This window comes from Dendrobates tinctorius, unplaced genomic scaffold (assembly GCF_039654945.1).
Source record: "Dendrobates tinctorius isolate UK_male_01 unplaced genomic scaffold, ASM3965494v1 ptg000054l, whole genome shotgun sequence".
NCBI lineage: Eukaryota > Metazoa > Chordata > Amphibia > Anura > Dendrobatidae > Dendrobates > Dendrobates tinctorius.
Window position 1 is genome coordinate 12,195,237 of NW_027361722.1, and position 25,376 is coordinate 12,220,612.

The window sequence follows — 25,376 nt, forward strand, 5'->3', positions numbered from 1 at the left end:
GAGCAGATTGGGGGCTGAGTTGATGTGGGACAGATATTATAACACAAACTTTCCTGGCATCATAGTGCTGATTATAAATCCATTTCCAGATACAGTGTATTGTATTGATGAGGGCGAGTATCTAGGCCTATCTTGTGTTCTAAAAAGTTTTTTCATATATTTATCTACAGTAATGTACTAGAAGATTAAAACCTCTTCTAACCAGCAAGACCAAACAACACTCATTGGATCATGTCCAGCACCTTGGCGTATATTCTTGGTTGTATATTACCACCCCTGAATCACACACGAGTAACATGTACACTCTCCCACCTTCAATGCTGAAATTCTATTATTTGTGTATTTTAATATCTGTTGAACTTTTTCTTTTTTCAATTATCCCAATGTCCAGCAGGTGGCAGCACAGCACAGCGGGCCGTGACTCGTAGAAAATAGACACGGATTCATCATTTGATTAAAGAATATTTATCAACTGTTATAATACAGAACTGAAAACAGGAAAGTCCAGGAAATCTTTTTTTTCTGTTAGTATATCTCTTTTTAATTTTTTTTTTTTTTTTACAAAATATACAAAAAAAAAAATTGTTTTAACCGCTTCTTCCAAGGTGTTTACATGCTCATAACACATGATGAAGCTCCCTGATTTGTAGGTCTCATGCGTCTACAGTATCTTATAAGCCATTACCGTCCCATAACCAGATGGGAACAATCTGGAATAAATCTGCTACATTCTGAGAGAAGGACCTTTAAGTAGTGGACAGCAGATGGTTAGTGGTGCTAGAGTCTATAGAGCCCTATGAGGCCGAGTTCCCCTATAGCGGTTGGGACTTGGAAATTTATTTTTATATTGTTTTTGTTTGTTTTTTTTAATTTTTAGCCACTTTCCAGACTCAAAATTTTATTAATTTTTTTTTTATTATTAATCGATTTTATTTTATTTTTGGGCAAGAAAATCCAACACAGATGGAGAATGTGGCCCTCTAGGTCACAATTGCTCTAAGGGAACCGCGCCTTACAGTGAATAAATGCATTTCACATTTTCATGAGTGTGACCCCAAACTTTTATCTCTACCCCCCTCCCTCCCTCCTTTGGCTCATCCAAGTATTTTGTAAACAGTTGAAACTTTTTTTGAAACAAAAAAAGATACTTTGTAACACGGAAGGGATCAAGCGGTTCTTCTAGGGTCTGTTCCGTCACTGAGGACCAATCCTGGGTTAACGGGATTTGGAAGGGAGCAGATGGAGGGGGATTTTGGGGGAAACATAAGACTATAGGACATAAAGCCGCACAAAAAAAACTTTGAGGTGAAGTTTTTGCCAATAACTTCCAAAAAGTTTGGAATCGTTTGCAGTAAATTTGGGAGAACAGATCCAAATGTTGGAGATTCAATGTGGAACATGTTTTCTGGAGCGAAACTGGAGGATTCCCAAAAAAATATTCTAATCATTGGGTTGGATCCAAAGTAAAAGGTTTCAATACGGTCGAGGGGGTAGACGAACTAGGCAGCTGCCTAGGGCATCATTTAGGAAGGGGCGCCGAATATGTACTTTATATTAAAAAAAAAATGCTTCTGACAGAAGGGAAATCGGACAGTGAAGAAGAGGAGCTGCAGCAAACTGGCGGGCTCTACTAAAAATACACGGTAGGGTGCCAAGGGGAGCCTGCATTGGGAACTGTCGGCCATTTTTTTGGTGGGCAGGTGTCACATTGGCAGTGGTTGGATTTCTCTTGCATTTTTTTTTAAGGATTTTTTTCACCTTCTCCTGTTTGGGTGGCTACAGATCTTCCCGAATTTAGGCTCCGATCTGGGGTGCATGGCACGTCTCTTGGGGCTACTCGCACTCCTATTTGCGCGTTTTGTAGGCGCAGCTCGATACGTACGTAGCTTTGGGGGTACTTACATGCAATTTGCTTAAATTAGGCTTACTTGACTTAACAATATTGAGAATCCTTGTTCCAGAAAATTTTAGGTGTTTAAGGTTTTTTTTCAGGGTATTGCTGATACATGGGGGGTCTGATTACTGGGGCCCCCACTAATCCAGGGGATTAAATGCTCTGTTATATCAGGCATTGTCAGTCTCTGGAAAGGTACATGCAAGATATCCTAAAAGGTCCCTTTTTTTTTAAGAGGGTGTGAATACTTTTGCAACCATTTTTTATTCCTCCCGCGATGTTAAAAAAAATTAACTCATTTTGCAATTGTTTAAAAAAAAATTATTAGCGTTTGTATGAAGCTTTTTATTTACATGCATTGTATGTGTCTCCATGGTGACAGACTACAAACGGAGCTGTCTGTAGTCTGATCCTGTAGTCATGTGTTACCCCTGTCGTATAGAAGGGGCAGAAGGTGTAGGGCGACCTATGACTGCAAGATCAAACTAGATGCCGAGTCTTTACGCAGGAGATTTTAATTCAAGACGACTTGTGACATTGTTTCATTTTATATGCACAGGAAAAAAAAGTATGCAAAAGTATTCACACCCTTTATTGCTACGTTTCTGCCGGTAAGTTGATATATACGCTTGATATTCAGGATGAAATCTGATGCATAATAGTTGACGCAAGGTCATGGTGGATCCCAGTTAAGTGCTCGGGATAAGACTCCAGCTCGGTGACGACAGCTGGTGCTAATGTTTCTGCAGTGTCTTCGTGTCTCCCGTTCCCTCGACTGCATTGTACTGCAGCCAGGGACGCTGATGTTTGAGAGTCGCAATGCTTCACTGCCTCGCCAGCATAGAGGGGGAATGCAGAGAGCCGTATAGAAAGATCCATCCCGAGAGGCGAACCCCCAAAAAAAACAAGGGCGTAGTAATAGATATAAAAACCACAAAAAACTCCTAAAACTCTGAAATTCTAGAGGGTAGAATAATAAAGAATTCTTCGCTCCTTCGCCTTTACAGCTCATCTGAGGAAACTGTATTTTGGGAGATGGGTTACGTAAATTAATTGAGCAATTCGGACCCTTGGAGAAGGGACGGGGGCAAACCTAAAATTGTAGGGGGTAGTCGTTGGGATTAGTTCTGCAAAGTGAAAAATGGACAAAGATTATTCCCCACAACGTTCCTAAAACGTTATATTCCTGTCTCATAAAGACAACCCCATTTGGGACCACCGCAACCCGCAAAGTTGCTCAAAGGTAATCAAAAATTGCTAACCCCATTGAGGAGACTCTTCTTAGGATAGGTCACCCATATCAAAATTGGTGGTGTCTAAGCTCTCACCACCACTGATGAAGGGATGATTAAACTTTTATGGATTGCCGAGCACCACAATTTTTGGTAAGGGTAATCATATGACGGCTCAGTCCTATGTAAGAGAATTGGACAAGGCTGTAATACCAGGTACAACCACTATCACATGCATGGCGCTGTGAAAGGAGGGTTCTTCTCAATCAGTGCGTGAACCTTCAGCAATCACTGATCTGATGCTGATGGCGAATTCTAAGGACGGGTCAAGAATATGTTGTCTAGTAAAACCACTTTATTCCACTCAATGATGACGGGAGAAGGGGAAAGATTACTTGAGGGGTCTTCCAACATTTGAGAATAACTCTAGATTATCCTAAAATATTAATGTGTGGCTGTTTTTGAACACCAGGTTGAAGGGACTCGGTCTATGAGCCAAAAAGGAGAGATGTCTATGAGAGCATCTTCCAAGGTCAACTTAGATCCTTCAAAGTTACGATGCCACGATGAGTTGGTGACAATTCGGCCACCTCTTTATTTTCACTGAACTTTCTAGGAAATCATAATACAAAGGGCCAAGAAAGGGTGTCTAGAATCCACCTTGGTCCAAAATCCTCACGAAGCAATCGATCTGTCATCCCGATGGGATTGTTGCAAAAATTTGGGAAAATCCGGTTCTGGAATTCCAATTTACGTAGCGAAGAAATGTATCTATCTTGGAGGGCAACCCGCTACTAGATCAATGTGAGGGTTGTGGTGGTCCCCTCTTCAGACCCAGGTTGTCCCTTCTGAGCTGCTAACTTTTCCAGACCTTTATTTGTCCAAAAATTTTCAAACCTCGCCACAATTTAGTTGCCTTCAGTGGTACAAAGTATCAAAGTTTCCGGTCACAATATATCTATGCATAAAAAAAAAAAAAAACAATCTGGGCATTCTTTTTTTGTTTTTCTTTTTTTTTGTTATTTTTTTTTTATCATTTTTTTTTTTACCAATATCACTCAAGAAACAGGATTTCATGCGGCAGGCCGGGCGGCATCTCAAAACATTATGCAAGATGCAGGGAACCGAGTTTTATAAATTTTGTGTTTTTTTTTTTTTTTCTTCTTTTTTTTTTTAATTTTATTGGCCACAGCAAATGTAAACATAGCAGGAGGACGATAGTAATTACTGACTGCCGAGACCCAATGAACAATCAGAGAGTCACTGGGGAGGGTGTACAGAAAACGCACTCAGGCATCGCCCATTACCCCCACCCCCGCCCATGTTTAGTGGGTGCCCAGCACCCATATAGTAACACTAAGAAGAAGGGAACTTATCAAATCCATTGAAGGGAACCTGTCCGGTGTTAGTACGGCCAAAATCGGCCTCCCAAACCAACCAGCGCTGCTCCAGCACTCACTCTATCAGTCTTTCTTATGCTCATCAGTGGCCTGATTTAGCTAAAGTAATAAGCGTAAAGACGACTTGCTCTCTTTCTAAATGGAAGTGGAGATGCCGTCAGGCTTTATCCATCCAATATTGATTTATGCCCCATGACTTTTTTAAATCCTGCGCATGCGCCATTCACATCCATATCCGGTGCATGCACAATGATGCAGGCTGTGTTTTCTTTCTCGTTAAGTGCATGGACAAATCCAGGAAATAAGCAGTACAATTATCGTGTATGCAGAAGTAGACATCATTGGCGCATGCGCAGGATTTAAGAGACTGGAAATGATGTACCCCAGCATTAGCGATATCCATCAAGCCATAGTAAGAGCAGAGCACTTTTCATCCACCCAATATCGAGTGATCTCCCAAGCTTTTCTGAAATCCTGTGAATAAGTCGTCGACATAAACATCCGGCGCATGCGCAATGAGGATGGTTGCGTTTTCCTCGCTTGTGTAGTGCATAGATAAATCCAGAAAAAAAAAATCACAATTATTGAGTAGACATCATCGGCGCATGCGCAGGATTTTGGAGACTGCACCCCATCATTAGGGATGTCAATCAAGTCATAGTAAGGGCACAGCACTCTTCATCTAGCCAATATCATTTGATGTCCTAACTTTTTCTTAAATCCTGCATATGTGTCGTTGACATCTACTTCCGGTGCATGCACATTAACACAAGCTGAGTTTTCCTTGCTAGTGCAGTATATGGATAAATCCAGGAAAAAAAGCATTACAATTATTGTGCATGCAGCCGGAGCACACATCATCGGCACATGCGCAGGATTTAAGAGACTTGGAATGATGTGACTCTTCATTAGGGATGTCAATCAAGCCATAGTAAGGGCACAACACTTTTCATTCACCCATTATCGACGTCTTTCTGAAATCCTTCTCATGCGCGGTTGACATGTACTTCAAGCGAATGTTCAACGAGGGAGGTTGTGTTTTCCTTGCATGTGCAATGCATGGATAAATTCAGGGAAGGTACATCACAATTTAATGTGCATGCGCCAGGAGTGGACATCATTGGCGCTTGCACAGGATTTCAGGCACTCGGCATGATGTAGTTTGTCATTAGGGGATGATAATCAAGCCATAGTAAGGCCTCGGCCAGCTTGATTTTTTGACATATTCTCCACAACTTCTTGAGTTGGAAATCTGCCATGATTTTCCTCTTAAACTGCTTCAGGACATTGTTACAGATAAGAAACACTGATGGGGACAGTAATGTACAACACTGGCTGGTGGTGGTGGCGGCAGTTTGGGGGCCAAAAACTAACATTTAACAGGTTCCCTTTAATGAGAAACCTGTCTGGTACAAGACCTATGAGCAAGTGCAACCTCTGACCCCAATTATTGTATTACTCAAACCAAATGTTTTACCCAACCCCCCAATAAAAATAGTGGTAACCATACATTTTATAGATTACTACCATGCAAGCCATACATACCCACATTAGTGTGCTGCCAAGCATTCCACCCCATAGGTGGCTGGCACATCGAATGCCGCAAAGCTTTGCTTTAAATATTAAGTTTCGGTATTCAAGTCATTAAGAAGGTATATGCACCCCTGGTAATATTAGAACTATTATTAGAAACATTCTTCCTCGGCCAAAATGCATATATTTTTTTTTGTAGAGGACATATGGAAAATTTGAAAATGGATGCATGGATTAATTTGAAGATATTTTTCTCTATTTCCAAAATATTAGAATAACTCCCCCTCCCTCGACCAACGTACCCATAATATATTAGTGAAGAGATAAATCAGGGTATAGGCAGCACCTGTCTGGAACCCATTACCGTGCCGGTGAGTTAATGCTCTCCTATAACACTGCAGCAGTTGGTTAATTGACATCATATTCCGAAAAGGGAAACAAAACTGAATAACACATTTATGGAACATTTGGATGAAATTATAACTAGGATTAAAAAGAACGACCATCAGATAAACTATTGACCTATGGAAATTTTTGCAAAAAAAATATCACTCGTTGGAATCCTGGACCCAGACGGTTCAACTCGGATAGTAAGATTGGTGGTAAATTGAATGTTGAAGGTGACCAGTCACCAGGATGGGTAATACCCTCATAAAAGCTGAATTGATGGGCAAAAAGACCGCCAAAAAATTTCCCCAAAGGGCCAAAAGACCCATTATTCTTTATAAACAGTCATGGGACCAATATAGGCTTTACCCAATGGTAGAATGGTTGCCAATATGGCAATGGTTTCTCCAGATTATCTAATTGGGTGGCCATTTAGTGTTCACATTAGTAAACACTTGGTCAGTATTATTAGTGTAACTGGGGTCAAAGGTACTAATACCCAACACTAAATGTGGCCATAGACATTAGATTTTACTTCCCAGGAGGATCTCAACATCTCCCACTGGGAAAAAAATTGGAGGATTTTAACCCAATCTACCTTTGTCTCACCCAGAGGTAAGGATCTAACAGAAACTAGATCCTTGTTCGGCAAGACTGAGGCATGTTCATGGCCATAAATAGTTAACATGGGATTCTATCAAGGATTTAGACATTGGAAACCAAAAGATGAAAATCTTATCTTGGAGATATCTAAAGAGAGGTATAGAACATATAACACCTTTGAACAAAAGTTTTTTCAACATGGTAAAGTTTGGCTCTTGTATATATAATGTGGTAACTCTGCAGACATCAATTATCAGGCACATAAACTCTGGAGATCCAGTAATTTCAACCAAGGGTCCACTTCGAATGGAGGTTTTCCTCCTTTTTCCGTTGCCACTTGGATGGACTTGCAGCATAAGGAGACTTAAGTGTTCCTTATAGGTTGACTTCACCCACTGAATAGTGGTAACAAGTGGAAGCTTCAGCCCTTGTCTGGGTCAGAAGATAGGAGTTGAAGGCTAACACTCAACACTGAGGCTGGTTGACCCATTGGTGCTCATGTAGGACAAACACTAGAATATTCTGCATTTAGTGGACCAAACAGATCTCAATTCCTTGCCATTCATTGTTAAATTCCCCTGGAAACTCTGTAAGGCTCCAAGATCCCATCACCAGGATGGAACCTTCTGAAGACCACAGCAAATTTCTTAAAATTTTTTTTCCATAGTTCATATAATTCATCTCAAGTGGACAACCCCTCGCTTCCTGAGAAATGGTGGAACTAAAGGTTCACGCATGGTCTTGAACAGAAGCTGAAACACCATGATAGGACATCTAGTTCTACAACCGCTTAAACCAAGTTCCGGTTAAAAAATTAAATAAATAATGGGAATTTTTGTTGGAGAAAATACGTGGATACATTTGCCAAACACGATACGATGGTCTAGTTTTCGAACGTTGACACAATGATGACTAGAGAGCCCCTAAAAAATAATCAAGTACTGCTAAAAAATATTCTTCACACATAATAAATTCTGTAAAAGAATGCAAAAAAGAGGTTCTAACATCTCAAAGTATGACAAAATGTTTGAAGGAGGAAAAAAAAATCTAGATCTTGAGGGATCTTTCCATGATGACGTCCTCCTGTGATGGGGGAATCATACAATGTTTCGGACACTTGGATGTTCTTCCATGTAGACGAGTATGGTAAGGTAACATGAATAAAGTGCTGGAGTGATTTGGGATTGGGATGATCATTTCTTTAGCTGGTGACTCGTAGGGTGGTGGAGAAAGGATGGGTTATAGGCAGGGAGGGGGCTCGTTAGCACCATCTTCAATGAACAAGATATCTGGTTGGATTCCAAGCAAGGTGGATGTTACAAAAATAAAGCCTCTAATGGGGCTTCTTCGTGTGAGTGAGATGAGCTGAACGAGAGTACGGGAGGCACATATGTTATTCTGTGTTGGAAGCCCCGGGGCTGTGCTTGGCACTACAAGGACAAGTTCTAATCTCGGGAGTACCGTCCACACTTCGTCTGTTTAATCCTTGTCTTAGGGTACACGTCTGCTCTCACAAGAGCAAATTACCGACCTCTTCCAGTTGAAGATTGCCTGGATCAAAGGAAGGAACAGAGAAGCACACGTGATGTTCTTTCATCCCACATGCTAACACGACTCTTCTTTGCCCCAAGATGACTTTAGGCTCTTTCTATACCAGCGACCCCGCTCTACTTTGAGCCGGTATCATGACTGGTACGGCACCTATCCTTTCTAACGTGGCTTGGCTCACAGCGTAAGACCTAGTTTGAGACGGTTTAGCTTTTCTGCCAACCGTGCCGTTGCTTCTTCCTCCATTCTTTGGAGAAGGGGCTGTGTTAGCGGTCACCACCAATGTCTTTGGAGGAGCTGAAGAAGGTTGTCCACCGTTAGCATACGTTGGTCTTGAGTGACCTGTGACTGATCGAGCAGAGGGTTGGCGGCAACCGTTGCAGTTGTAATGGACGTAAGAACCAGTGTTAAAATTGGACTTTGAGTTACTCCAGTAGTGACCGTTGTAGGTGTTCGTGTTGGTGGACGTAAGTGTGTCATGCTCAGAGGAGGAGGCATCGGGGTGAAAGACTTTGGTAGACAATGAGCACTTTGGAGGAAGATCGTCCTCTCTAGAAAGATAAGAAAAGCAAGATATAAATAGTTGGGCTTGACTTCACCATAAATCATCTTCAGTTTGACATTATATTGGTACAATGACCATAACAGGCTGGCAGCATGGGCAACAACATGAGGTTCTTCTGGTGCATAGCTCAATGTCAGGCAGCAGCTGCAAAAGCAAATATTCGATGCATCTCTTAAGAAAAGAACAAATGTACCACATGCCCCATGGACTTTCCATCATGCAAACCCACAGTAGACCCAAGTCTATGACTGAGTATGAAGACAAATAAGACATGGCCTGGTAACACAGACTATCCAAAGATATCCCCCGCCATCATACCTGATCTCATTCGGGACTTCATCTTCCTCTTCTTTGTGCCGGTTCCTCCAGTAGAACAATCCAACAGCCACCACGACTATACAGATGACCAGCACCAAGATTCCCCCCGCGATAGCTCCAGCTATAAGACTCATGCTCTGGTGCTGAGCTAAGGACATAAGAAGGACCGTTAACACAGTAGTGCTACACAAAAGAGACCTGATGATGAGGAGAAATGGCTCATTAAAGCGATTGTCCAACCTCACATAAAATCAGTCAGGGCGATCAGCTGATCACCATATTCTGGATGATATGGACACCTCTGATTAGCAGTAGGAAGCAAATAAATGGATGACCACGTAATACATGGTCTGTCCATGAGGGTGCTACTCTGCCCATCTGTTAGCCACTCCGACTAATAGTCGGTATAAGGGACACTCCTCTTAGAACTCCATTGTACATAGAGTAGTTGACTACTTTATTATTAAATACTAACCCACTGGCCACCAGGAATTTTATTATTAAATATTAAATAGACTAATTATTATCAAGCTACTTGGCCATCGGGGATATTATTATCACGACCGGGAAATTTTCCATTTGTGCGTTTCCTTTTTGGAGACAAGTGATATGAAACAATTTTGACTCACTAGAATTCAGGTATAAAAATAAAACCACCAGACCAACAGGGCTAATAAGCTAAAACCACTGGGTCACTGTCTTTGATTATTATCCACAAGTGGTTATATTTAGTGGCTAAAATCCAAACGTTTATAGATTTTAACAATTAATAAATTCAGTTTTCCATTAAATACCCTCTAGGTGACCAGGGATTTTTTTTTTTATTAACCACCAGACTACCAGTATTCATGTCCAACTTTTAATCAGAAATTTAGTTTTATAAAAAAAGGGGGGGGGGGGGACTTACGAGCGACAACTTGCAGGTCTAGAAGGCAGGTTCGGGCACCCATGAGATTGGATGATACACACTGATATCGCCCTGAGGATGCAGTGCTTATGTTCTTTAGTAGGATAGTACCTTGAAACTGGTCTGAAAACGAAAGAAGAAACAAGAAAATGCTGAAAAAGGGGAGTTTTGAACAAAGTGTTTTTCCAACCAATAGAGCAGGTTTTGGCTGCAGTATAACAGACACTAAAAACTCTCCATGTGAACACGGCCTTAGTGTTACGTCTATAAACTTCTGATGCCTGCAGCCACCACTAGGGGGCGCTCACTCCAGTCATATGCTGTAAAATGCCCGTGTGGCAGCTAAAGAGGGTTTGCTTGTATCTAGTAAGTGCGGAGACACATAGATCTGCACAGGAGCTGTATACACAAAACGGCAATAGGGTGCAGAGGGGATAGAGTATCACATGGCCTCAAATTCAGACTACACAGACTTCTAATCTGGATCTGTGGAAACACATAAATCTGCACAGCACCTGTATACACAAAACAGTAGGTTGTGTTTTTTTTTTACTCCAATTGATCAGTAAAGATGATTTATTTTGTTTTCTTTTCTTATAATAGACGTATTAAAACAATAAAAAGACAGTTGCAAAAGTATACACACCTTTTAGAAAGTCAAATAAACAGAATATTAAAGGGATTATACCAAGTTTAGAAGTTATCCTCTATCAATAGGGTAGGGTATAAATTCCCAATCGCTAGGGGGCCGTCCCCTGGGACCCACACCAATCCCGGGAACCCAGGCTCTGAAGAGCCCCGTGTTTACTGAGCGGTGGTCCGCTCGTTCTTCTGGGAGGTCTGAACACCAACCGAACACTGCGCTTGGCTATCACCAACAGTCCCATAAGGAATAAATCAAGCGGCAGTGCACATGATCAACCACCAGAGGTCGGACCCCAAGTTATTGGGAAATTATGCCCTATCCTGTGAATGGGGTAAACTTCTAAACTTGGTACAACTTCACTAAGAATTGAATCACGTACTGTACGTCACTAGTTGCAGCGGTCTATCTCTCACGTACGTCACTAGCTGCAGCGGTCTATCTCTCACGTACGTCACTAGCTGCAGCGGTCTATCTCTCACGTACGTCACTAGCTGCAGCAGTCTATCTCTCACGTACGTCACTAGCTGCAGCGGTCTATCTCTCACGTACGTCACTAGCTGCAGCGGTCTATCTCTCACGTACGTCACTAGCTGCAGCAGTCTATCTCTCACGTACGTCACTAGCTGCAGCGGTCTATCTCTCACGTACGTCACTAGCTGCAGCGGTCTATTTCTCACATACGTCACTAGTTGCAGCGGTCTATTTCTCACGTACGTCACTAGCTGCGGCGGTCTATTTCTCACGTACGTCACTAGCTGCAGCGGTCTATCTCTCACGTACGTCACTAGCTGCAGCGGTCTATTTCTCACGTACGTCACTAGCTGCAGCGGTCTATTTCTCACGTACGTCACTAGCTGCAGCGGTCTATCTCTCACATACGTCACTAGCTGCAGCGGTCTATCTCTCACGTACGTCACTAGCTGCAGCGGTCTATCTCTCACGTACGTCACTAGCTGCAGCGGTCTATCTCTCACGTACGTCACTAGCTGCAGCGGTCTATTTCTCACATACATCACTAGCTGCAGCGGTCTATTTCTCACGTACGTCACTAGCTGCAGCGGTCTATCTCTCACATACGTCACTAGCTGCAGCGGTCTATCTCTCACGTACGTCACTAGCTGCAGCGGTCTATTTCTCACGTACGTCACTAGCTGCAGCGGTCTATCTCTCACGTACGTCACTAGCTGCAGCGGTCTATCTCTCACGTACGTCACTAGCTGCAGCGGTCTATCTCTCACGTACGTCACTAGCTGCAGCGGTCTATTTCTCACGTACGTCACTAGCTGCAGCGGTCTATTTCTCACGTACGTCACTAGCTGCAGCGGTCTATCTCTCACATACGTCACTAGCTGCAGCGGTCTATTTCTCACGTACGTCACTAGCTGCAGCGGTCTATCTCTCACGTACGTCACTAGCTGCAGCGGTCTATTTCTCACATACGTCACTAGTTGCAGCGGTCTATCTCTCACATACGTCACTAGCTGCAGCGGTCTATTTCTCACGTACGTCACTAGCTGCAGCGGTCTATTTCTCACGTACGTCACTAGCTGCAGCGGTCTATTTCTCACGTACGTCACTAGTTGCAGCGGTCTATTTCCCACGTACGTCACTAGCTGCAGCGGTCTATTTCCCACGTACGTCACTAGCTGCGGCGGTCTATTTCTCACGTACGTCACTAGCTGCAGCGGTCTATTTCTCACGTATGTCACTAGCTGCAGCGGTCTATTTCTCACGTACGTCACTAGCTGCAGCAGTCTATCTCTCACGTATGTCACTAGCTGCAGCGGTCTATTTCTCACATACGTCACTAGCTGCAGCGGTCTATTTCTCACGTACGTCACTAGCTGCAGCGGTCTATTTCCCACGTACGTCACTAGCTGCAGTGGTCTATTTCTCACGTATGTCACTAGATGCAGTGGTCTATCTCTCACGTACGTCACTAGCTGCAGCGGTCTCTTTCTCACGTACGTCACTAGTTACAGCAGTCTCTCACGTACGTCACTAGTTACAGCAGTCTCTCACGTACGTCACTAGTTACAGCAGTCTCTCACGTACGTCACTAGTTACAGCAGTCTCTCACGTACGTCACTAGTTACAGCAGTCTATCTCACACGTACGTCACTAGTTGTAGCGGTCTATTTCTCACGTACGTCACTAGCTTCAGCGGTCTATTTCTCACGTATGTCACTAGATGCAGCAGTCTATCTCTCACTAGCTGCAGCAGTCTATTTTTCATGCATGTCCTCAGTTGCAGAGGTCTATTTCTTAAAGCTACGGCGCACATTTCGCGGAAGTCTCCACTACATGCGGCCAGTAACTACGATCAATTAGAAAATAAAGGCGCACTGAATTAATAGGCGTTATTATTCCTCCGCCGCTCTCCGCACCTCTCAGAATATGGGAGACACTTAAATCATGAGGTCCAGTAGGAAATGAGTAACGACAATGTGAGTCATTACTCGCTGGATCTCTGAGATGATTTATGATACAGCAAAACTCATTAATTTTGTGCTTTGCAAGCTACGTCTCTGTCAGCAAATTCCAGACAAGTGAAAAAGTCTAATGGACTGAAGGGTGTACTAGCGAGACAAATACAGAAGGGTGCCGAAACTTTTGCAATTAATTTATTGCATCATTGCAGTGCATCAACAGAATGAAATAAAGCAAATAGTCTGAACAGAAAACCTATTGTTGTCAGTATACAGCCCATGCGATCACGGAGGCTCCGGTTTTTCCACTTCTGCTGTCAATATCTTCTACAATGTCAGGTGGAGTTCCCCTTTAAGTCCAAAGCGCTCACCTTGAATCGCTGACGAAGGAAGGACGGGATTGTTATCCACTTTCTGCCACAAATATGTCGGTCTGGGAATTCCTTCCTCCGAGCTGCAAGTCAGAGTGATATCACTCCCAATATCCAGGGATCCCTGAATGTTGCAGAGGGGATCAGAGGGAGGCACTGGAGAAAGACACAACACACAATCACTGCGGGGCCGAAACGTGTCACCTGCAGGTGTATGGGGAGAAGAGGACAGGAAAGGGTGTGATGTCACCGCTCTCTAGTGATGGATAGGCTGCATTCTCAGTGATGTCACCGCTCTCTAGTGATGGATAGGCTGCATTCTCAGTGATGTCACCGCTCTCTAGTGATGGATAGGCTGCATTCTCAGTGATGTCACTGCTCTCTAGTGATGGATAGGCTGCATTCTCAGTGATGTCACCGCTCTCTAGTGATGGATAGGCTGCATTCTCAGTGATGTCACCGCTCTCTAGTGATGGATAGGCTGCATTCTCAGTGATGTCACCGCTCTCTAGTGATGGATAGGCTGCATTCTCAGTGATGTCACCGCTCTCTAGTGATGGATAGGCTGCATTCTCAGTGATGTCACCGCTCTCTAGTGATGGATAGGCTGCATTCTCAGTGATGTCACCGCTCTCTAGTGATGGATAGGCTGCATTCTCAGTAATGTCACCGCTCTCTAGTGAATGGATAGGCTGCATTCTCAGTGATGTCACCGCTCTCTAGTGATGGATAGGCTGCATTCTCAGTGATGTCACCGCTCTCTAGTGATGGATAGGCTGCATTCTCAGTGATGTCACCGCTCTCTAGTGATGGATAGGCTGCATTCTCAGTGATGTCACCGCTCTCTAGTGATGGATAGGCTGCATTCTCAGTGATGTCACCACTCTCTAGTGAAGGATAGGCTGCATTCTCAGTGATGTCACCGCTCTCTAGTGAATGGATAGGCTGCATTCTCAGTGATGTCACCGCTCTCTAGTGATGGATAGGCTGCATTCTCAGTGATGTCACCGCTCTCTAGTGATGGATAGGCTGCATTCTCAGTGATGTCACCGCTCTCTAGTGAATGGATAGGCTGCATTCTCAGTGATGTCACTGCTCTCTAGTGATGGATAGGCTGCATTCTCAGTGATGTCACCGCTCTCTAGTGATGGATAGGCTGCATTCTCAGTGATGTCACCGCTCTCTAGTGATGGATAGGCTGCATTCTCAGTGATGTCACCGCTCTCTAGTGATGGATAGGCTGCATTCTCAGTGATGTCACCGCTCTCTAGTGATGGATAGGCTGCATTCTCAGTGATGTCACCGCTCTCTAGTGATGGATAGGCTGCATTCTCAGTAATGTCACCGCTCTCTAGTGAATGGATAGGCTGCATTCTCAGTGATGTCACCGCTCTCTAGTGATGGATAGGCTGCATTCTCAGTGATGTCACCGCTCTCTAGTGATGGATAGGCTGCATTCTCAGTGATGTCACCGCTCTCTAGTGATGGATAGGCTGCATTCTCAGTGATGTCACCGCTCTCTAGTGATGGATAGGCTGCATTCTCAGTGATGTCACCACTCTCTAGTGAAGGATAGGCTGCATTCTCAGTGATGTCACCGCTCTCTAGTGAATGGATAGGCTGCATTCTCAGTGATGTCACCGCTCTCTAGTGATGGATAGGCTGCATTCTCAGTGATGTCACCGCTCTCTAGTGATGGATAGGCTGCATTCTCAGTGATGTCACCGCTCTCTAGTGAATGGATAGGCTGCATTCTCAGTGATGTCACCGCTCTCTAGTGATGGATAGGCTGCATTCTCAGTGATGTCACCGCTCTCTAGTGATGGATACGAGGCATTCTCAACTCAACCTCTCCAAAACTGAACTTCTTCTGCTCCCGCCGTCTACTAACCTCCCTAAATCTGACATTTCCTTCTCCGTGGGTGGTACCACAATAACACCCCGGCAGCAGGTGCGCTGTCTGGGTGTTATGTTTGACACCAATCTCTCCTTCACATCCCATATACAATCCCTTGCCCGCTCTTGCCGCTTACACCTGAAGAACATCTCTAGAATCCGCCCTTTTCTCACTATGGAAACAACAAAAACCCTCACTGTTGCATTGATCCACTCTCGCCTGGATTACTGCAACGCTCTATTAATTGGCCTCCCCGTCACTCGACTATCCCCTCTCCAGTCCATACTTAATGCAGCAGCCAGAGTCGTCCATCTGGCTAATCGGTACTCGGACGCGTCCGCTCTTCGCCAGTCCTTACATTGGCTGCCCATTCATTATAGGATCCAATTCAAAGTACTTGTTCTCACCCACAAAGCTCTCCACAGTGCGGCACCCCCTTACATCTCTTCTCTCATTTCTGTCTATCGGCCTAGCCGATCGCTGCGCTCTGCAAACAACTTTCGACTAACCTCTGCACTAATCCGTACCTCCCACTCCCGACTCCAAGACTTCTCCCGTGCTGCTCCTATCCTCTGGAATGCTCTACCCCAAGAAATCAGGACTATCCACAATTTGCATAGTTTTAGCCGCTCCCTCAAAACACACCTGTTCAGAGCGGCCTATCACATTCACTAATCAAAGTCATTCTATGTGTAAGTGTGCGTGCGTAGCCCATTCACTATCTCCATCCATCCTTCACTCCTGCAAGATGGCTGGACCTTCATTGTAAATACACCATTGTAAATACACACCTGTACTCTGTATCTCCCTCACCTCATTGTAGATTGTACGCTCTCACCAGCAGGGGCGGCTTATTTCGTCTTATTTTGCTTTAATTATTGTATTGTTAGCATTGTTACTTATGACTTGTGTTTTGAAACTGTTAAACTGTAAAGCGCTGCGGAATATGTTGGCGCTATATAAATAAAGATTATTATTATTACTATTATTATTATTCTCAGTGATGTCACTGCTCTCTAGTGAGGGATAGGCTGCATTCTCAGTGATGTCACCGCTCTCTAGTGATGGATAGGAGGCATTCTCAGTTATGTCACCGCTCTCTAGTGATGGATAGGCTGCATTCTCAGTGATGTCACCGCTCTCTAGTGAGGGATAGGCTGCATTCTCAGTGATGTCACCGCTGATCTCTAGTGATGGATAGGCTGCATTCTCAGTGATGTCACTGCTGATCTCTAGTGATGGATAGGCTGCATTCTCAGGGATGTCACCGCTCTCTAGTGATGGATAGGCTGCATTCTCAGTGATGTCACCGCTCTAGTGATGGATAGGCTGCATTCTCAGTGATGTCACCGCTCTCTAGTGATGGATAGGCTGCATTCTCAGTGATGTCACCGCTCTCTAGTGATGGATAGGCTGCATTCTCAGTGATGTCACCGCTCTCTAGGGATGGATAGGCTGCATTCTCAGTGATGTCACTGCTCTCTAGGGATGGATAGGCTGCATTCTCAGTGATGTCACCGCTCTCTAGGGATGGATAGGCTGCATTCTCAGTGATGTCACTGCTCTCTAGGGATGGATAGGCTGCATTCTCAGTGATGTCACCGCTCTCTAGGGATGGATAGGCTGCATTCTCAGTGATGTCACCGCTCTCTAGTGATGGATAGGCTGCATTCTCAGTGATGTCACCGCTCTCTAGTGATGGATAGGCTGCATTCTCAGTGATGTCACCGCTCTCTAGTGATGGATAGGCTGCATTCTCAGTTATGTCACCGCTCTCTAGTGATGGATAGGCTGCATTCTCAGTGATGTCACCGCTGATCTCTAGTGATGTATAGGCTGCATTCTCAGTGATGTCACCGCTGATCTCTAGTGATGGATAGGCTGCACTCTCAGTGATGTCACCGCTGATCTCTAGTGATGGATAGGCTGCATTCTCAGTGATGTTACCGCTCTCTAGTGATGGATAGGCAGCATTCTCTGATGTCACCGCTCTCTAGTGATGGATTAGCTGCATTCTCAGTGATGTCACCTCTCTCTAGTGATGGATAGGCTGCATTCTCAGTGATGTCACCGCTCTCTAGTGATGGATAGGCTGCATTCTCAGTGATGTCACCGTTGATCTCTAGTGTGTGGATAGGCTGCATTCTCAGTGATGTCACCGTTGATCTCTAGTGTGTGGATAGGCTGCATTCTCAGTGATGTCACCGCTCTCTAGTGATGGATAGGCTGCATTCTCAGTGATTTCACTGCTCTCTAGTGATGGATAGGCTGCATTCTCAGTGATGTCACCGCTCTCTAGTGATGGATAGGCTGCATTCTCAGTGATGTCACCGCTCTCTAGTGATGGATAGGCTGCATTCTCAGTGATGTCACCGCTCTCTAGTGATGGATAGGCTGCATTCTAAGTGATGTCACCGCTCTCTAGTGATGGATAGGCTGCATTCTCAGTGATGTCACCGCTCTCTAGTGATGGATAGGCTGCATTCTCAGTGATGTCACCGCTCTCTAGTGTATGGATAGGTTGCATTCTAAGTGATGTCACCGCTCTCTAGTGATGGATAGGCTGCATTCTCAGTGATGTCACCACTCTAGTGATGGATAGGCTGCAATCTCAGTGATGTCACCGCTCTCTAGTGATGGATAGGCTGCATTCTCAGTGATGTCACCACTGATCTCTAGTGATGGATAGGCTGCATTCTCAGTGATGTCACTGCTCTCTAGTGATGGATAGGCTGCATTCTCAGTGATGTCACCGCTCTCTAGTGATGGATAGGCTGCATTCTCAGTGATTTCACCGCTGATCTCTAGTGATGTATAGGCTGCATTCTCAGTGATGTCACCGCTGATCTCTAGTGATGGATAGGCTGCATTCTCAGTGATGTTACCGCTCTCTAGTGATGGATAGGCTGCATTCTCAGTGATGTCACCGCTCTCTAGTGATGGATAGGCTGCATTCTCAGTGATGTCACCGCTCTCTAGTGTATGGATAGGCTGCATTCTAAGTGATGTCACCGCTCTCTAGTGATGGATAGGCTGCATTCTCAGTGATGTCACCGCTCTAGTGATGGATAGGCTGCATTCTCAGTGATGTCACCACTCTAGTGATGGATAGGCTGCATTCTCAGTGATGTCACCGCTCTCTAGTGAATGGATAGGCTGCATTCTCAGTGATGTCACCGTTCTCTAGTGATGGATAGGCTGCATTCTCAGTGATGTCACCGCTCTCTAGTGATGGATAGGCTGCATTCTCAGTGATGTCACCGCTCTCTAGTGATGGATAGGCTGCATTCTCAGTGATGTTACCGCTCTCTAGTGATGGATAGGCTGCATTCTCAGTGATGTCACCGCTCTCTAGTGATGGATAGGCTGCATTCTCAGTGATGTCACCGCTCTCTAGTGTATGGATAGGCTGCATTCTAAGTGATGTCACCGCTCTCTAGTGATGGATAGGCTGCATTCTCAGTGATGTCACTGCTCTAGTGATGGATAGGCTGCATTCTCAGTGATGTCACCACTCTAGTGATGGATAGGCTGCATTCTCAGTGATGTCACCGCTCTCTAGTGAATGGATATGTTTCTATTTATAAGGCTTCTGGCTAGCATGTCCAGTAATCTATATACTATATAAGGACAATCCTGTTGATCCAGCTTAACAACCAATTTTCTTTTTCACAACCAGCCACAATATTTGCACCGTAACTCACCTAAAACGGTAAATCCCACTAAGCCGATATTGCGCCGCGCTCGATCGGGGAAGTTGTTGACCATGCACTGGTAGGTCCCCGTGTCGGACAGCTGAGTGTTATTGATGTAGATTGAAGCGTTGGTGCTCGGCATGGTTTGCATAAAACCCACTCGTCCTTGGAACTGCGCCGCCGTGGTGAAGACCTGCCCGCCCTGATAAATAATGATCTGGATAAATAAGAATACATTCATTATTCTGGGGTGAGGATTGGCTCCCTTTTACACATCGCACCTTCGGATGACGTTTTCTGCATCACGTGATCACCGTTTTCCATACCTCTTCTTGCTGTCAGTGAATAGGAACAATCTGATTTGAGTCCAGTGGCTGCGAACTAATCCTGGTTCTAATTCTTCTCACAGCTGAGGATTTGGATCAGTTGCATCCAGTCTGGACAATCCTCAACCCCTCAGCAACACAAATCTCCCTCCTGATCTGATGGTTTGTTACAATGTATCAGTCTGGGTTGATCTGCTTAGCTCACAGAGGATCGTCTAGACCGGATATCCCAGAAAGTGTTTGCAGCTTCTGGATCCACAGAAAAAAATGTTCCCATTCACTGAGAGCAAGCAGAAGTCTAGAAAATGGTGAGAAACCGATATTAGAAAGTAAATTAAAAAGTTTCAAAACTTTTTAGCATTATATTATCCCCAGACTGGAAAACTACATTTTCTCCATTCACCCACAGAGCTGAATTCTGAATGCTGCTGGGTTCTTGCGCAAGAGTTAGAGTCAGTTCATATGCAGCTTTGGAATGCGACTGCAGTGTAAAGCATGGTGTAACACCTGAAATGCAGCCAATATGTGAGAAAGTCAAAGCATTTTCAACACTAGTTTTTCAGCTTTGGATGTGACTGCAGTATAAAGCATGGTGTTAAAAACAATCAATAATTAATATTTTCCGCTTTAAGTTAACCCTTACTATTACCTGTTCGGGCTGGTTGGCGTTGGACAAAGGGGTCACAGTCCAGATGATGTTGAGGTTGGTAAGTGCCGCACTTGTGGTGAACGTGCATAAGAGCGCCGCAGACTGACCTCGGGCGACCTGTATGTTATCCTTGTCAATCATCACTTGCAGGGCGGTCACGAAACCTGGCAAAGGCAAGAATCCATTAGTGGGACGTCGTCCTGGTAACCTTGCGAATGCAAAAGTCAAAGACCTTAATCTAATGCACCTAAAAAATCTGCTTACGGCACATGGAGGTCTGTTCACATTACACAGCAGTCTGTTACCCATATCAAATTATGTGCACGGCCGGGATATTGAATAGCTCGCGCTCGCGGTCGTCGTCCTTGTTTGTTCTGCGTCCGGTTAAAAGGGAAACGGATGCAACATTTGATGCAAGTAAGTGTCATTTATAGGCAAGGTATAGACACGAATAACAAAGTGACAAATGAATGTAGCAACCTCCACTGAGCAGATCCTCGGGTGTCCACAGGGGGGCGATATATCACTGGACTTTCTGACACTTTGGAGGTTTACGGCCCCTCAGACACATTATTAAAAGTGTTTTTTTATATTTTATGGAGAACGGGTAGAATATTATACCGGCTCCCCGTGCAGAGGTCGTCCACGCTGGGATTTGAACCCGCGACCCTGATGCTGCCAGACAAGAGTTCGAATCTCGTCATCGTCCAAATGATCCAATGACGTTAAAAAAGAAAAAATAAATAAATAATATATAGTATTATCTGCCTTTATTATACATGATCCGCATATAGAATGGCCAAAAGTATGTGCACCCACTCTGACACCACATCAGTAAGTGTCCCTCCTGAAGAGCTCGGAGACTTTCAAGCCTCCATTCTGACAAGTCAGATCATCAGATTACGTGCAGTAACGATGGAGGCTCGGACGTGGAGTGGTGGTGGAACCAGACGCGACCAAATCGGATGCCTGAAAACTAAAAAGGGATCAGTCATCAGGATTCTGCTAACTAATCTGACAGCAGCATAATGTAGAGGCAGAGATCCTGATTCCAGCGATGTATCACTTACTGGACTGCCTGCTGACGTCAGTGTTTTATCAGCAGGAGATTATCATCACTAGGGGACTACTTAGTCTGCTCTCAGGTAGTCCAACCCCGCCCGCAGCGCTGATTGGCCTAGGCACAGTGTACACAGAAAGCTGCCAATCAGAGGTGTGGGTGGGGTTATACACAGCTCAGCATTCAAGAACTGACAAATTCAGTTTTCCGATCTATCACTCCTCTGAATGCAGAGCGGTGTATAGCCCCGCCCACACCACTGATTGGCAGCTTTCTGTGTACACTGTGCATAGGCAGAAAGCTGCCAATCAGTGCTGGGGGTGAGGTTGGACTACCTGACTGCAGACCAAGTAGTCCTCTAGTGATAATCTCCTGCTGATTAAACACTGATTTTGTGAAGAAAAAAAAAACAACAACAGGCAGTCCAGCAAGTGTCACATCCCTAGAATCAGGGTCTCTGTCCCGGCATAGTATAGATCTTAGATGGGGTACCCGAAAATGGATTCCTTTACGTCAACATAAAGTTTCCTGCTTCAGACTATTCATGGTGACACAACCACACACAATCCTGAGAGCCGTAAGCTCAATGCCAAGTGTCAGCTGTAAAGCCTCCGCCATCAGAAATGGGATCATCTGTACAACTGCAAGTCCCAGCAAACCCTGCGACCCACAATAATGATAAAAACCCCATGGAATGATACTATCCGTTCTATATCCATGGAGGCGGCAGAGCTGACGGCGCCGTGCCCGTGTCTGCCGCGGTGTGGATGGCGCTCGGCCACATCTGTCCACATCTCCGCACTCTGGGGCGCTTTCATTAGGGATATGAAGATTGCTGGGCAGAGGAATAATAGACTCCGGCCCGGAGGCCGCTCTCTGCTTCATGCTCCATAAAACCACTACAGAGAATTCAATGGATCCAGCTGCTCCCGACATCAGCGTCACCGGCTGGTACTCAAGACGCACAATGAGCCTCCAGAACCAGTGCCAGACCGGAGACATCCACTGACACATCACGGGTGGCACTGAGCTGGGTATCCAAGCTAACATGTATGACACCGAGCCGGGTATCCAAGCTAACATGTATGATTGTGAGCCGGGTATCCAAGCTAACATGTATGACTGTGAGCCGGGTATCCACGCTAACATGTATGACACTGAGCCGGGTATCCAAACTAACATGTATGACTGTGAGCCGGGTATCCAAGCTAACATGTATGACACCGAGCCGGGTATCCAAACTAACATGTATGATACCGAGCCGAGTATCCAAGCTAACATGTATGACACTGAGCAGGGTATCCAAGCTAAGATGTATGACACCGAGCCGGGTATCCAAGCTAACATGTATGATACCGAGCCGAGTATCCAAGCTAACATGTATGACACTGAGCAGGGTATCCAAGCTAACATGTATGACACTGAGCCGGGTATCCAAGCTAACATGTATGATACTGAGCCGGGTATCCAAGCTAACATGTATGATACTGAGCCGGGTATCCAAGCTAACATGTATGACTGTGAGCCAGGTATCCAAGCTAACATGTATGATTGTGAGCCAGGTATCCAAGCTAACATGTATGATACTGAGCCGGGTATCCAAGCTAACATGTATGATTGTGAGCCGGGTATCCAAGCTAACATGTATGATACTGAGCCGGGCATCCAAGCTAACATGTATGATTGTGAGCCGGGTATCCAAGCTAACATGTATGATTGTGAGCCGGGTATCCAAGCTAACATGTATGATTGAGAGCCGGGTATCCAAGCTAACATGTATGATACTGAGCCGGGCATCCAAGCTAACATGTATGATACCGAGCCGATTATCCAAGCTAACATGTATGATACTGAGCCGGGTATCCAAGCTAACATGTATGATACTGAGCCGGGTATCCAAGCTAACATGTATGATTCTGAGCCGGGTATCCAAGCTAACATGTATGATTCTGAGCCGGGTATCCAAGCTAACATGTATGATCCTGAGCCGGGTATCCAAGCTAACATGTATGATACCATGTATCTATTCCTATCCTGTGTGATACTGACTGCTGAGCCCTGTATCTAATCCTCTCCTGTGTGATACTGTGTGCTGAGCCGTGTATCTAATCCTATCCTGTGTGATACTGACTGCTGAGCCGTGTATCTAATCCTATCCTGTGTGATACTGACAGCTGAGTCGTGTATCTAATCCTATCCTGTGTGATACCGACTGCTGAGCCGTGTATCTAATCCTCTCCTGTGTGATACCGACTGCTGAGCCGTGTATCTAATCCTCTCCTGTGTGGTACTGACTGCTGAGCCATGTATCTAATCATCTCCTGTGTGATACTGTCTGCTGAGCCGTGTATCTAATCATCTCCTGTGTGATACTGACTGCAGAGCCGTGTATCTAATCCTATCCTGTGTGATACTGACTGCTGAGCCGTGTATCTAATCCTCTCCTGTGTGATACTGTCTGCTGAGCCGTGTATCTAATCATCTCCTGTGTGATACTGACTGCTGAGCCGTGTATCTAATCCTATCCTGTGTGATACTGACTGCTGAGCCGTGTATCTAATCCTATCCTGTGATACTGACTGCTGAGCCGTGTATCTAATCCTCTCCTGTGTGATACTGTCTGCTGAGCCGTGTATCTAATCCTATCCTGTGTGATACTGACTGCTGAGCCGTGTATCTAATCCTCTCCTGTGTGATACTGACTGCTGAGCCGTGTATCTAATCCTCTCCTGTGTGATACTGTCTGCTGAGCCGTGTATCTAATCCTATCCTGTGTGATACTGACTGCTGAGCCGTGTATCTAATCCTCTCCTGTGTGATACTGACTGCTGAGCCGTGTATCTCATCCTCTCCTGTGTGATACTGACTGCTGAGCCGTGTATCTAATCCTCTCCTGTGTGATACTGACTGCTGAGCCGTGTATCTAATCCTCTCCTGTGTGATACTGTCTGCTGAGCCGTGTATCTAATCCTCTCCTGTGTGATACTGACTGCTGAGCCGTGTATCTAATCCTATCCTATGTGTGATACTGACTGCTGAGCCGTGTATCTAATCCTCTCCTGTGTGATACTGAGTGCTGAGCCGTGTATCTAATCCTATCCTATGTGTGATACTGACTGCTGAGCCGTGTATCTAATCCTCTCCTGTGTGGTACTGACTGCTGAGCCATGTATCTAATCATCTCCTGTGTGATACTGACTGCTGAGCCGTGTATCTATTCCTCTCCTGTGTGATACTGACTGCTGAGCCGTGTATCTAATCCTATCCTATGTGTGATACTGACTGCTGAGCCGTGTATCTAATCCTCTCCTGTGTGATACTGACTGCTGAGCCATGTATCTAATCCTATCCTATGTGTGATACTGACTGCTGAGCCGTGTATCTAATCCTCTCCTGTGTGGTACTGACTGCTGAGCCATGTATCTAATCATCTCCTGTGTGATACTGACTGCTGAGCCGTGTATCTTATCCTATCCTGTGTGATACTGACTGCTGAGCCGTGTATCTAATCCTCTCCTGTGTGATACTGTCTGCTGAGCCGTGTATCTAATTCTCTCCTGTGTGATACTGTCTGCAGAGCCGTGTATCTAATCCTATCCTGTGTGATACTGACTGCTGAGCCGTGTATCTAATCATCTCCTGTGCGATACCGACTGCTGAGCCGTGTATCTAATCCTATGTGTGATACTGACTGCTGAGCCGTGTATCTAATCCTCTCCTGTGTGATACTGACTGCTGAGCCGTGTATCTAATCATCTCCTGTGTGATACTGACTGCTGAGCCGTGTATCTTATCCTCTCCTGTGTGATACTGACTGCTGAGCCGTGTATCTAATCCTATCCTGTGTGATACTGACTGCTGAGCCGTGTATCTAATCCTCTCCTGTGTGATACTGACTGCTGAGCCGTGTATCTAA

The 25,376-nt window shown here is 45.0% G+C and overlaps 1 protein-coding gene across 1 annotated transcript in view; it reads right to left on the reverse strand.

Annotated features, from left to right (window-relative positions):
• Positions 1-449: 449 nt before the first annotated feature.
• Positions 450-25,376, reverse strand: part of IGSF11 (immunoglobulin superfamily member 11) — a 312,591-nt gene continuing 287,664 nt past the window's right edge. The window contains exons 2-7 of the mRNA XM_073577088.1: positions 20,401-20,564; positions 19,435-19,642; positions 13,834-13,989; positions 10,388-10,510; positions 9,481-9,628; positions 450-9,148 (exon numbers count right to left, since the gene is read on the reverse strand). Coding sequence (XP_073433189.1) covers positions 8,698-9,148; positions 9,481-9,628; positions 10,388-10,510; positions 13,834-13,989; positions 19,435-19,642; positions 20,401-20,564 — 1,250 coding nt within the window. The 3' untranslated portion in view covers positions 450-8,697. The remainder of the gene's footprint in view (positions 9,149-9,480; positions 9,629-10,387; positions 10,511-13,833; positions 13,990-19,434; positions 19,643-20,400; positions 20,565-25,376) is intronic.